General features: G+C 47.4%; 1 protein-coding gene across 1 annotated transcript in view; it reads right to left on the reverse strand.

Moving 5' to 3' along the window:
• EFCAB5 (EF-hand calcium binding domain 5) overlaps nucleotides 1-13,266 on the reverse strand; it is an 85,526-nt gene that overhangs the window by 3,143 nt on the left and 69,117 nt on the right. Inside the window, exons 21-22 of the mRNA XM_030185679.1 lie at nucleotides 10,898-11,127; nucleotides 2,680-2,776 (exon numbers count right to left, since the gene is read on the reverse strand). Coding sequence (XP_030041539.1) covers nucleotides 2,680-2,776; nucleotides 10,898-11,127 — 327 coding nt within the window. The remainder of the gene's footprint in view (nucleotides 1-2,679; nucleotides 2,777-10,897; nucleotides 11,128-13,266) is intronic.

Raw genomic sequence — 13,266 nt, forward strand, 5'->3', positions numbered from 1 at the left:
TCAGAGGCCTGATTACAGCTGGTACACACTGTCTGTATGTACACTTATCCTCATCCACAAAGTGCCTGCAAGTATCCACACATCTCTGTGGTATGCTATATATCGGCAATGATTATTTAGATCAACTAAACCTTCACTATTTTGTCCCCACAATCAGCAATGCACCCACCAACGACAGCAAAGCGTACGTCTTGTAGTGCTAGAAATGATAAGTAGTAGTAGTAATGACTGTGGCATCCTGTTTTCATATCTATAGTAAATATTTCCCAGGTCATTTTGTATCAATTTTTGCCCAAAACAATCTAATTCCTTCCCCCCCCCCCCCTCCCACGCACATACTATCAAAAAGAGTAGACACTCTTTTGGAAAGAGCAGGCATTCTTCCAAAAGTGGGTGCACTCATTGTGAATCAGGGTGCACTACCAAGGATATCGCTCCTGTAATGAGAAATTTGAAGAAAAAAAAAACCAAGAAAGTTCCTTAAACGAATCAGAAAACAAAATGGAAATTTTTGGGCCACGCCCCTAATGTCTAGACTGTAAGAGGAATCGAGTGTCAGACCACACAGTAAAATGAAGCTGGCAAAAACAAATGACAATACATAAGTACATAAGTATTGCCATACTGGGACAGACCAAAAGCCCATCAAGCCCAGCATCCTGTTTCCAACAGTGGCCAATCCAGGTCACGAATACCTGGCAAGATCTCAAAAAGTACAAAACATTTTATGCTGCTTATCCCAGAAATAAGCAGTGGAGTTTCCCCAAGTCCATTTTAATAATGGTCTATGGACTTTTCCTTTAGGAAGCCAGCCAAACCTTTTTTAAACCCCGCTAATCACTTTTACCACATTCGCTGGCAATGAATTCCAGAGTTTAATTAGACGATGAGTGAAGAAAAAAGTTCTCCGATTCGTATTAAATTTACTACTTTGTAGCTTCATCGCATGCCCCCTAGTCCTAGTATTTTTGTATTATTTTTGTATTATTCACGTCTACCTGCTCTACTCCATTCATCATTTTATAGACCTCTATCATATCTCCCCTCAGCCATCTTTTCTCCAAGCTGAAGAGCCCTAGACGCTTCAGCCTTTCCTCATAGGGAAGTCATCCCATCCCCTTTATCATTTTTGTTGCCCTTCTCAGTACCTTTTCTAATTCCACTATATCTTTTTTGAGATGTGGCGGCCACAATTGAACACAATATTCAAGGTGCAGTCACATCTGGGGTCCCCTTCCCAGTTTCTGCCCAGGGTCCCTGCTTATCTAACACCATCCCTGCTCAAGGCTCACACCTAGTGACCTTACTATGCAGAAACACTAGGCTAAATGCAGAACACAGACCCTGTGCAGCTGTTTGCTTCAGGTTGAAGAAAGGGAGCAGAACACTGCTGTGGTATTAGTAGGATATACACAGATATGCCAAGTTACCCTGTTCCTTATTGGAGATTTTGGGACAGTCCTGGATTTCTGAGCAACTGAGCTTGGTGCATTATGGGATTTGCAGCACTGATTTCAATGAGGAGAATCAGGCACTACAAATCCCACACTGCTTTGGGATGTAAATTCATAACTACGACAGGCCAAAAAGTCTCCAGCCTGGACCTGGGTAACTTGGCATCTCTGTGTACAGCTACAATTTAGGTCATTAATCTGCCACCATCTCATGAGAAAACACTTCTGGACAAATCCTCCAAGAGAGACAATGGCAACCATAACTATGACAAAATCTAAACATGCTTGAAACAAAGACAGTGCAGCACATGATGCTGGTCAAGGAGTCTCTGGGTGCTCATATTTACCTGCTACTTATGTGCATAAATGTACAGGATGCCAGTTCTTTCATGGAGGAGTAGCCTAATGGTTAGTGCAGCAGGCTTTTGATACTGCCAACCTGGGTTTAATTCTCACTGCAGCTCCTTGTGACCTTGGGCAAGTCACTTAACCCTCCAAGGCCACAGGTATAAAAAAATTAGATTGTGAGCTCTCTAGGAACAGAAAAAGGTATGCATACATCTAGTAGCGCTATAGAAATGATTATTAGTAGTAAATAGCAGCAAAGTAACTATGTGCTATTCTGTAAGGGTAAACACAGGGGTGGCATTCACATGGCATAGGCTCTAGCATACCAGGAGTGGGGCGGTGGGGGCCGTCTGCCCTGGGTGCAGGCAGCAAGGGGATGCATGGAGCAGTCGCGTGGCTGTCAGCTTTGCTGGTTCCCTGCCCCCATCTGACCTTAGCTCCAGGGCAGGGGGCCAGTGGAGCCGACAGCTGCGTGACAGCTCCGTACACTCTCAGGTGATGAGGCTGATGTGCTTCGGAGGACGGGGAGGTGGGTGATGCCCTGGGTGGCAGCCAACCTAGGTATGCCACTGGGCACAGGCAGTGCTGCCACTTATACTTACTTAAGTTATGCATGTCCTTACTGTATTTATGTGACTGCGATTATGCCAGGTCTATGGCATGTACACGTAAGGTGTGCTTATGCTGGGTTATGCTAGTATTTGCTAACAGAATCTTGGCGTCCAGATGCCACTGTAGTTCTCACTGCACAACATCAGGGCACATAAAAAAGGCGCTCACGTAGAGAATTCCCCCCCCCCCCCTTTACTATCTACAGAGCGCATACAGTATGGCTGTGGTGGTGCCACCATGGCTGGAATCAGGGGGAAAAATTTACCTTTGATGTATTGTGCCACCAGTTCTGGTTGGGTGTCTACAGATCGAGCAGTTGGATCAAAGTAGGAAATGTTCCGAATCAGTTCACTGTTAACTTTCTGCAATATACAGAAGAATACGTAAGTTTAGAGGGAAATTTGAGTGCTTGAAGACCTTTCACAGCAGTTGTGAGTCCTTCTCTCTGTACCTTGTGGGTTTCCGCTCTGTGTCTGTAGTCAGAGGTTGTCCCCTTTCCACCCTTGTTGTCCCTCCATCTCTATTTCCACCCCCACCCTGTACAGGCTACGGTGATGTATGTATTTACACTGATAGGGTTGACACCTGCCATCCTTAATTGAACACAGTCGGAGTGATACATACATATACATCTTCCTCTGCTCTCCCCCCACCTCAACACTTGAAAAATTTCTAGGAGACTCTTTAGGCCCTGTTCCCCAATGATTGTACTCCCAGTCCCATCTTTCATATACATTAGCATTATCTGGAGGTGTTTAAAATCAGGCATGCATGTTGTTTAAAAATGCCATCTTGGAAGCCCAGATCAGATGTATTCCATGTATTTACAAAGGTGGAAAGAAGGGCAAACGACAGCCAGCATGGTTAAAAGGTGACATGAAAGAGGCTATTAGAGCCAAAAGAACATCTTGCAAAGAATGGAAAAAGGACCTGAATGAAGAAAATAAAAAGCAGCATAAGTGCTGGCAAGTTAGATGCAAAGCACTGATAAAGAAGGCTAAAAGAGAATAAGAAAAGAAACTTGCCATAGAGGCAAAAACTCACAGTAACAACTTTTTCAGGTACATCAGAAGCAGAAATCCTGTGAGGCAAATCCATGGGACCATTCGATAATGAAGGAGCAAAAGAAGCACTCAGGGAGGGCAATGCCATAGTGGAGAGACAGAAAGACTTTTTTTTTAATTGCATTTTCCAAGAACATAACTTTTGCTACCAGTAACACAGGTAAAGAAAAAGGAAAACACTGTTCCAAATAATAATTATACAGCCTTCCTTAGACTCCAATAAAAGGAAAGAGTGGTTCAGAACACAGGCAAGAAAAAATAAGAAAATAAAACATAAGAAAGGCAATAGCATGACACCCATTCATAATTCATAAATTATCCAACAATTTCAAACCAACAGAGGAGCTTTGGATATTGGAGGAGACGAAGAGATCACATGTCCCTCTGAAGATGGCGTCCCTTTGCCATTCTTCAACTTGGGAGTCAACTCTCCAAAAACTTCAGAATGGGTCCTGGTGAGAAATCGGTCAAGTTTCTGCTGCACAGGAAATGAAATCAAAGCTGGAAGGAGTAATAGCTTCACCACCCCCTTTCTCTTTGTATGCTGCATCTTGTGATAAAGTCCCCTCCAGGATAGTTGGGTTAAGGCAGTTTCAGTCTGAAATACAAGTCCCAGAAGGCATTGCAGGCAAGGAGCCAGAGGGTTAGATGAAGAACCCGACTGGACTCCTAGCTGCAATAAGGGAGGACATGGGTGTAAACTAACAGGAGGTGTAGATTGGCTGCCACTAGGGGGAAAGAGAGTTAGGAAACCCTGTGTGCAGGAGCTCCTCATTAGGCTAATGCTCAACTCAGCTGGTTTGGGTGTGAGGAAGCTAATGGAAGGAGAATGATTGGTTGTGGTAGCTGAAGCCTGGTATTGATTAGGCAGGTGGGAAGGAGTACCAGGAGAGTTCAGTTCAGGAGAGAGAAGCAGAAGGAGAGAAGTAGTTGCAGGCTGAAAATCCTTGGGCAGGGAGGTCCCTAAAGTACTGAAACAGGCTGAGATTCCTTGGGTGAGAGGAAGTCCCAAAAGTATTGAATTCACTGTGAAGCTGATGCAGGGGAAAACCCTTGGGTAGAAGGAGTCCCTAAAATATTGAGAAACTGCTGCTTGGTGACTGAACTGTGAGGAAAGAACTGTTTGTCTTGGGAATTGAATTACTGTTTATTGTGCACTGGATAAAGAGCCCAGACTGGAGCCTTTAAGCCTGTATTGAATCCTGGTATGTGCTATGCTGCTGTTGGAACTGTGTACTAGAAACCTGCATGGAATAAAAGTCCTTAAGATTGAAGTTACTGGTGTACATCTATTTCTTCATTGTACCGGGAGCCTGTGGCTGGAGGAGCTTGTTCTATCCTTGGCTGCATAAGAGAGGCGCCTGGTTACAATCTCAAACAGGCAAAAACTCAGGAGCAGAGAACATTCAACACCACTCTAACTACAGAGTCACACCGCCATATTGACCACTCCCCCCAAGACTGAATGAATTCTTTGCTTCAGTCTTTATGGAAGAAGATGTAAGAGATCTATCTGTACTAGAAATGATTTTCAAGGGTGACGAAACTGAAAGAAATCTAGGTGAACCTGGAAGATGTACTGAGCCAAATCGACAAACTAGAGTAGTAAATCACCCAAACCACCTGGTATGCACCCTAGGGTACTGAAATAACTCACATGTGAAATTGCTGATCTGCTGTTAGTGATCTGTAACCTGTTGTTAAAATTGTCTGTAGTACCTTCAGATTAGAGGGTGGCCAATATAACTCAGGGGTGATCCGGGAAATTACTGACCGGTAAGCCTGACTCCAGAGCAGAGCAAAATAGTAGAAACTATTATGAAGAATAAAATTAAGGAATACGTAGACAAACATGGTTTAATAGGACAGAGTCAGCATGGATTCAGCCAAGGGAAGTCATACCTCACCAATTAGCTTCATTGCTTTGAAGGCGTGAATAAATATGCCGATAAAGGTGAATCGGTTGATGTGTGTATCTAGATTTTCAGAAAGTTTTTGACAAAGTTCCTCATGAGAGACTCCTGAGAAAATTAGAGTCATGGGATAGGAGGCAATGTTCTGTTGTGGATTAGGAACTGGTTATTGGACAGAAAACAGAGGTTAGGCTTAAATGGCCATTTTTCTGAATGGAGGAGGTGTGCCGCAGGGGTTTGTACTGGGACCCATGCTATTTAACATATTTATAATGATCTAGAAATCAGAACAAGCGAGGTGATTACATTTGCAGATGACACAAAACTATTCAAAGTTATTAAAATACATGCGAACTCTGAAAAATTACAGGAAGACCGTAGGAAATTGGAAGACTGGGCATCCAAATGGCAGATGAAATTTAATGTGGATAAATGCAAACTGATGTATTTATCTACATTAAAGGTTTATGAATGCTCTGTAACCTCATCCTTGAATTCCCTGGAGTGGGTTTATTAACACTGAGCTCTGTAACCTCATCCTTGATTAACCCTGGTCCTCCTCAAACAGTCCTGGATGCCGGCTCAGCTCTTTGGGTCAGGAATACAAAACATAACCTCCCTATTGAGCTGTGCGCAGGCTGGTGTCTGGCTAAATCCTGGTAGGCCGGGGGGGGGGGGGGCAGGGGTTGCCACCACCTTGGTCACTTCAACAGAATCCACAAAAGAATCCATTCTCACTCCAAAGGTTATTTTAATAACCGGTGAACAGGAACTTTCAGCAACAGGTCAATTTAAACATCCTTAACTCTCATTCCTTCAGGGAGGCAATCCCTCAAATTCTGTCTTGTTCAATGTTCACTCTCATCCAGATGATCAAAAGCCCCGCGCTGTTCCAAACAGCGCTCTAAAATAGCGCTGGAACAGTGCAGGCTTTACTGCACCGATGATCAGAGATAATTGCATGCAATTATCTCTGATCATGGGGTAGAAGTGCGGGAGAATTGTGCCTGAGCATGCGCTCAGCACAATCCTCCCACACTTGTTTGATAGGTCTGGGCTATCAAAAGCCCAAAGATGTCAAACACAGGGGCTGGAGGTCCATGGGACCACCATGCCCCAACTACCCCTGCCCCGAGCAACGGGGGCTGGAGGTCCAACGGACCTGTGGTCCCCCCCCCCAACGATCCCTCCCCAGGTTCAGGGAGGGCTGGAGATCCGGTGGGTCTCCAGCCCCCCCTAACTCCCCTCAACATGTCCAACCAGTCCCTGGTGGCCCAGTGGGCGACCAAACCCCCCCCCCCCCAGTGACAGGGGGGCTAGAGGTCCGCTGGACCGCCGGTCCCCCCACAACGATCCCCCCCTAGGTCTCCAGCACCCCCCAACTCCCCAGCAAAGGGTCCCTGGTGGTCCAGTGATCAATCCGCCCCTCCCTCTCCCTGCCTGCCCACCCCTCTCCCTACCCCCCTACCTTGTGGGTCAGAGGAGGGAGGTAGCCTGCCTCCCTCCTTTTCCTTCGATGCTGCAAAATGGCGGTGCCCAGCCCTGCCCAGTGTATCCTGGGATGCGCTGGGTGGGGCTACACATCATATAAACTCCGTTATATGGGGGGGGGGTTGGTCATCCACTGGGCCACCAGGGACTGGTTGCACATGTTGAGGGGAGTTAGGGGGTGCTGGAGACCCACCGGATCTCCAGCCCTCCCTGAACCTGGGGGGGGGGGGATCGTCGGAGGGACTGGAGGTCCGCCGGACCTCCAGCCCCCTGTCGTTGGCATGTTTGCCTTGTTGGGGGGAATGGGGGCCTGCCAGCATGCAAATGCATGCTGGACAGGGCTCACCATTCCTCTCCAATGATCTGCAAAGGGCTCACCATTCCTCTCCAATGATCTGCAAACCCTAATGCCAGAGGAGACCTGGGAAATTATAGACCGGTGAGTCTGACGTCAGTGCCGGGCAAAATTTTAGAGACTATTATCAAGAACAAAATTACAGAGCACATTCAAAAGCATAGACTAATGGGACAAAGTCAACATGGATTTAGTGAAGGGAAGTCTTGCCTCACCAATCTGCTGCATTTCTTTGAAGGGGTAAACAAACATGTGGACAAAGGTGAGCCGGTTGATATTGTGTATCTAGATTTTCAGAAGGCGTTTGATAAGTCCCTCATGAAAGACTACAGAGAAAATTAGAGGGACATGGGATCGGAGGTAGTGTCTTACTGTGGATTAAAAACTGATTGAAAGATAGGAAACAGAGAGTAGGATTAAAAGGTCAATATTCGCAATGGAGAAGGGTAGTTAGTGGGGTCCCTAAAGGATCTGTGCTGGGTCCTCTGCTTTTTAACATATTCATAAATGACCCAGAGATGGGGGTAACTAGTGAGGTAATCAAATTTGCCGATGACACAAAGATATTCAAAGTCGTCATATCGCAGGAAGCTTGTGAAAAACTACAAGAGGACCTTAAGAAACTGGGAGACTAGCCTGCTTATAATCGAAAGAGAAAAACGCCTATATTGTGACCCAAATCGGGAGATAGACGTTTATCTCCCAAAAACGAATAAAGCGGTATAATCAAAAGCCGAATTTGGACGTTTTCAACTGCACTCCGTCGCGGATGCGGACAACGTTGATGGGGGCGTGGTGAAGGCGGAACTGGGGCGTGGTTATCTGCCGATCAGAGATGGGCGCCTTTCGCTGATAATGGAAAAACAGTATGCGTTTGTAGCGAGAATTTAGGGCACTTTTCCTGGACCCTGTTTTTCCACGAATAAGGCCCCAAAAAGTACCCTAAATGACCAGATGACCACTGGTGGGAATCGGGAATGACCTCCCCTGACTCCCCCAGTGGTCACGAACCCCCTCCCACCACAAAATATGCCGTTTCACAACTTTTTATTTTCACCCTCAAATGTCATACCCACCTCCCTGGCAGCAGTATGCAGGTCACTGGAGCAGTGGACTTCAGGCAGGTGGACCCAGGCTCATCCCCCCCCCCCCACCTGTTACACTTGTGCTGGTAAATGGGAGCCCTCCAAACCGCCCCCCAAACCCACTGTACCCACGTGTAGGTGCCCCCCTTCACCCCTTAGGGCTATAGTAATGGTGTAGACTTGTAGGCAGTGGGTTTTGAGGGGGATTTTGGGGGCTCAACACCCAAGGGAAGGGTGCTATGCACCTGGGAGCTGTTTTACCTTTTTTTTTTTTTTTGTAAAAGTGCCCCCTAGGGTGCCCGGTTGGTGTCCTGGCATGTGAGGTGGACCGGTGCAGTACGAATCCTGGCCCCTCCCACGAATAAATGTCTTGGAGTTATTCGTTTTTGAGCTGGGCGTTTTCGGTTTCCATTATCGCTGAAAAACAAAAACGCCCAGCTCAAAAAAAGATAAACGTCCATGTTTTTTTGAAAATACGATTCGGTCCGCCCCTTCACGGACCCGTTCTCGGAGATAAACGCCCATGGAGATAGGCGTTTCTGTTCGATTATGCCCCTCTAGGTGTCTAAATGGCAGATGACGTTTAATGTGAACAAGTGCAAAGTGATGCATGTGGGAAAGAGGAACCCAAACTATAACTATCGTCATGCAAGGTTCAGCGTGTCGTTGTTGATGATAAGTTGAAAACTTCTGCTCAATGTGCTGCTGCGGCTAGGAAAGCAAATAGAATGTTGGGTATCATTAGGAAAGGGATTGAAAACAAAAATAAGGATATTATTCTACCATTGTATCGCTCCATGGTGCGACCGCAGCTCGAGTATTGTGTTCAATTCTGGTCGCCGCACCACAAAAAAGATATAGTGGATTGGAAAAGGTGCAGAGAAGGGCGACAAAGATGATACAGGGGATGGGACGACTTCCCTATGAGGAAAGGCTGAAGAGGCTGGGGCTCTTCAGCTTGGAGAAAAAGCGGCTGAGGGGAGATATGATAGAGGTCTATAAGATAATGAGTGGAATGGAACGGGTCGATGTGGAGAGTCTGCTTACGCTTTCCAAAAATACTAGGACAAGGGGGCATGCGATGAAGCTCCAGTGTGGTAAATTTAAAATGAATTGGAGGACATTTTTCTTCACTCAATGCGTAGTTAAACTCTGGAATTCGCTGCCAGAAAAAGTGGTTAAGGCGGTTAACTTAGCGGACTTCAAAAAAAGGTTGGACGGCTTCCTGGAGGAAAAGGCCATAGAATGTTATTGAATGGACAAGGGAATAATACATTATTTCTAGGAGGAGCGGGACAAATTGCTTGTTCTTTTGGCAGCTGTGGGAGACAGGGTGCTGGGCTCGATGGACCCTTTGTCTGTCCCAGCATGGTGATGCTTATGTACTTATGTAGGGTTTGCTGCAGCCAGCGACCCAATCTTTGGCACGCTGGTCGCTGATCATTGGGGATGAATATGTTTAGCCCTGTTTAGCATGCATTTGCATGCTAGCTGCATTCAGAGCCCTCGAGCGCGTTGTTTCACACGTTTGAGGGCTCTGATGATGGGGCGGTAGCAAACACCGGCGCTAGTATGGTGCTAACAGCCTCTAGCGCCGGCGTTTGCTTCTGATCATCCCCCTGTTGGCTCTTAACTCTCAAAGCCCATCCCAGCCAGCAGGACAACATAGTGCTGCAGCTTGCCTGCTCCTTCACCAGACAAGTATCCAACTGGGCTTTTCCCCAGCTGGGAGACTGATTCCAGGACCAGACCTCCCTGTTTGTCCTTTCCCTCAGAGGTGTGGTTCCACTTGCCCACTTCTGAACTGAACAGGTCATTCCCTGTTCCACTTGTGGGGGGGGGGGGGGGGAGAGTGTTCATTCTCTCCCTTCCCTGAAGCCTCCTCACGGCAAACTCTGCTGCTCAGCAGAAGTCAGTTTCCAGTTGCAGCCCCTGCTTGTGATGCCCCTCAACTCCATGGGTCCTCCTGGCCAGGGTTAGGGCAACCAAAGACCTCGGACTTAAAATAGCAGACACTTTTATCCCACATCGTCCCTCCCCCCCAATTACAAGTCCCTGTCAGTCATTAAAGTATCAGTTTCTTTCATATCACATCAACAGAACAGTATCAATACACATTATCTACATAAGAATCTGCTGGGTAAATCCGCCCCCCCCCCCCACCCAGCCGACAACCAGTCCCATCACTCCTTCTCACTCCTGGTTAAGAGCAAGCTATGATCTAGTAATCCCTTGGGAGAAACCCACTCCATTAACGGTTCCATCGAGAGTTACGCTTTTAGTGCCTGGAGTGGGTTTATGAACACTGAGCTGTATAACAGCATTTTTGAATCCCCCAGAAGTGGATTTAACATACTGAGTCTTATACTAGAGTGACTGGGATCTGCACACATATGTCAATATCACTTTCTTCTCTCTTATTATCAATATTTGTATTGATTAGCACCCAGAGAGTTGAATAAACTTGGAAACTTGGATCTCTGGAGTGAGTGAGTGTATTTTCTCTGAGCTGGTTTTCTGCAGGTCTCCAGAATGGGAAATCATTTCTCCATGAGTGAGAGAAAGGAAAACTCACTAGTTTGCACTGACTCCAGCTCTCAATCTCAGACGTGCCAGCCCACTGGGGGCAGAAAAGAAGCAACACGGCCTTCAGAATATCATGCACCAGGGCAGGAGGCTGCTTGTAACTCTTTAGCTCGGCGAATGACTGTAGATCGAGTTTCTGCACGCATTCCCTTAGATCTTGTAGCATGAAGCGGTGGAATAGAAGCCCCACCCGCTTGTTCTCGCCTATGTGTTCTGCCTCTGCAATGATAAGTAAGTACCATTAGAAGCCACCTGGCATCCCATCACCAACCAATCCCAGCCAGGGCCGCCGAGAGGCAAGATTGCCATGGGCCCAGCCTCCAATGGGGGCCTAGCGCTGGGGTCGGTCTCTCTCCTGCTCCTGATGAGACCCGGATGATCATGTCCCAACAGGAGCAGGAGAGAAAACTCTGGCGTCGCACCCCCCTTAGAGCCTGGGGAGGAACACTGGGCTTTGGGACCTCTGGTTTGGCTGGTGGAGACCCCCCTTTCTCCAGTACTGTTCTCCACCGCATTGCCTGCCCTGCAGCCAGTGGTGTTCCTAGGCTGGCTGACACCTGGGGCGGATCGCCGATGCACCCCCCCTGGGTGCAGCATGCCCCCCCCCGTGAAATTACACCACCCTGGGTGCAGCGCGACCCCCCCTATGGGTGCATTTTTACCTCCTGGGGGGGTGCCATGCGCCTGTCGGCTCCGAGTCCGCTCGTTCCCTGCTGCTCTCTCTGCCCCGGAACAGGAAGCAGGGAGGGAACGAGCGGACTCGGCTAACAGGCATGCGGCACCCCCCCAGCAGCATGCACCTGGGGCGGACCGCCCTCACAGCCCCCCCCTTGGTACGCCAATGCCTGCAGCTGCTTTTCCCCTCACGTTGTGCATGCTTGCAGGGCAGGCAATGCGGTAGAGAACAGTGCTAGAAGAAAGCTTCTGCTGGTGAGGCTTGGGGATCCCCGCCAGCCAAGGTGTGCGGAGTTGCGGCGTGGGGCACAGAGCTGGGGCAAAATGTGCCATCCCACTTTGGGCTCCCCCCATTTTTGTGGTCTAGCTACGCTGCGGTCTGGGGGAGGTAGCGGTGGTGGTCCTAGGGGGGGCCACAGCAGCGGTCCTGGGGAGGACCTGGCAGCAGCAGCCCTGCTCTGGGCCAAGTTCAGTCTCGTGGCGTCCCTGATCCCTGCTCCTTGCCAGGTTATGTGCCAACCCTGGTATTGCAATGCCCTTGACTCAAGAGAAGGATTGTAAAGTACCAGGAAGGAAGCCAGGAACCCTGCACTGACCAAAACCAGAAACCACAGAGTCTGAATGGGAAGAAAACTACTTCTGGATTTCCACCACATAGTTTACCAATAAAATTGTGAGGTTGCCATGTAAGTCCATCTGAATGCACGAAAATAAATGTTAACCTATAAAAACAACAAAATATTGTTGGACTAGTGCGATACATCTCTTATCTAAGTTTTGGGAGCTAAGAGATCATTGGCTTGAGGGAGGAGCCCTTAGCTTCCAAAAGCTAATCAAGAATTGTAAGAAATCAGTCCAATAAAAAGAAGCACATTATCATTTTTATTTTTATCTGTTAACCTTTATTTCTGCACAGCTTTCAGCCAAAGAAAACCCTTGAAGTTACAGTTATGTCATTTTAGAAACATGCATGTAGCCACCTCTGTGAAGGATGGACTGGCAGCACACTGCATATCTGCACACGGTGTGCCAGTTTGAAAAGGAAAGAAAATGTGACTCAAACTTTGGATTGCTCAGCGTTGTTTCCATGTGACCCCCTTGGATAGTGCATTCTCATGGCGCCATCATGTGGTGAGAAACAAACTTTGGCTGTGGTACAACCTAAAGCATTGGAGCCCTTTTACCAAACAGGGATAAAGGCACACCTTTACAAGGGTTATTCCTGTGCACTAAGGCCATTTTTACAGCTGGGGTAAAATGACTGATTTTCTGAAGTTTTCAATAATGACCATATACTAATGTCTACATTAGCACGTGAGCCCCCCCGCCACCTATTTTGGGCCAAAACTGCGCTAATCAGTTAGTGAGTGGCAATGTGGCTGAGCTAACTGATTAGCACAGAACACACCCCCTTTCTGCCTCCAGACACGTCCCCTACACACACACACAAAAAAAAAAATTAGCACGTGGGTACCGTGCACACATGGCAAAATTACCACAGGATGCATTAGTGCTTACTAAGGCTTTTTAAAAAAGGCCCTTTAAATAGGCAGGATTACAAGCTGCCCTATTGCAGACACTTTTTTCCCTTGGCTGTGATATAAGACACCATGCATTTAAAATAAGTAAAGAATGTGTTTGGGTTTTTTTTTCTTTTGAAGAAGGGACAGACTCTAGTTCATG

Source organism: Microcaecilia unicolor, chromosome 13 (genome assembly GCF_901765095.1).
Source record: "Microcaecilia unicolor chromosome 13, aMicUni1.1, whole genome shotgun sequence".
Classification (NCBI taxonomy): Eukaryota; Metazoa; Chordata; class Amphibia; order Gymnophiona; family Siphonopidae; genus Microcaecilia; species Microcaecilia unicolor.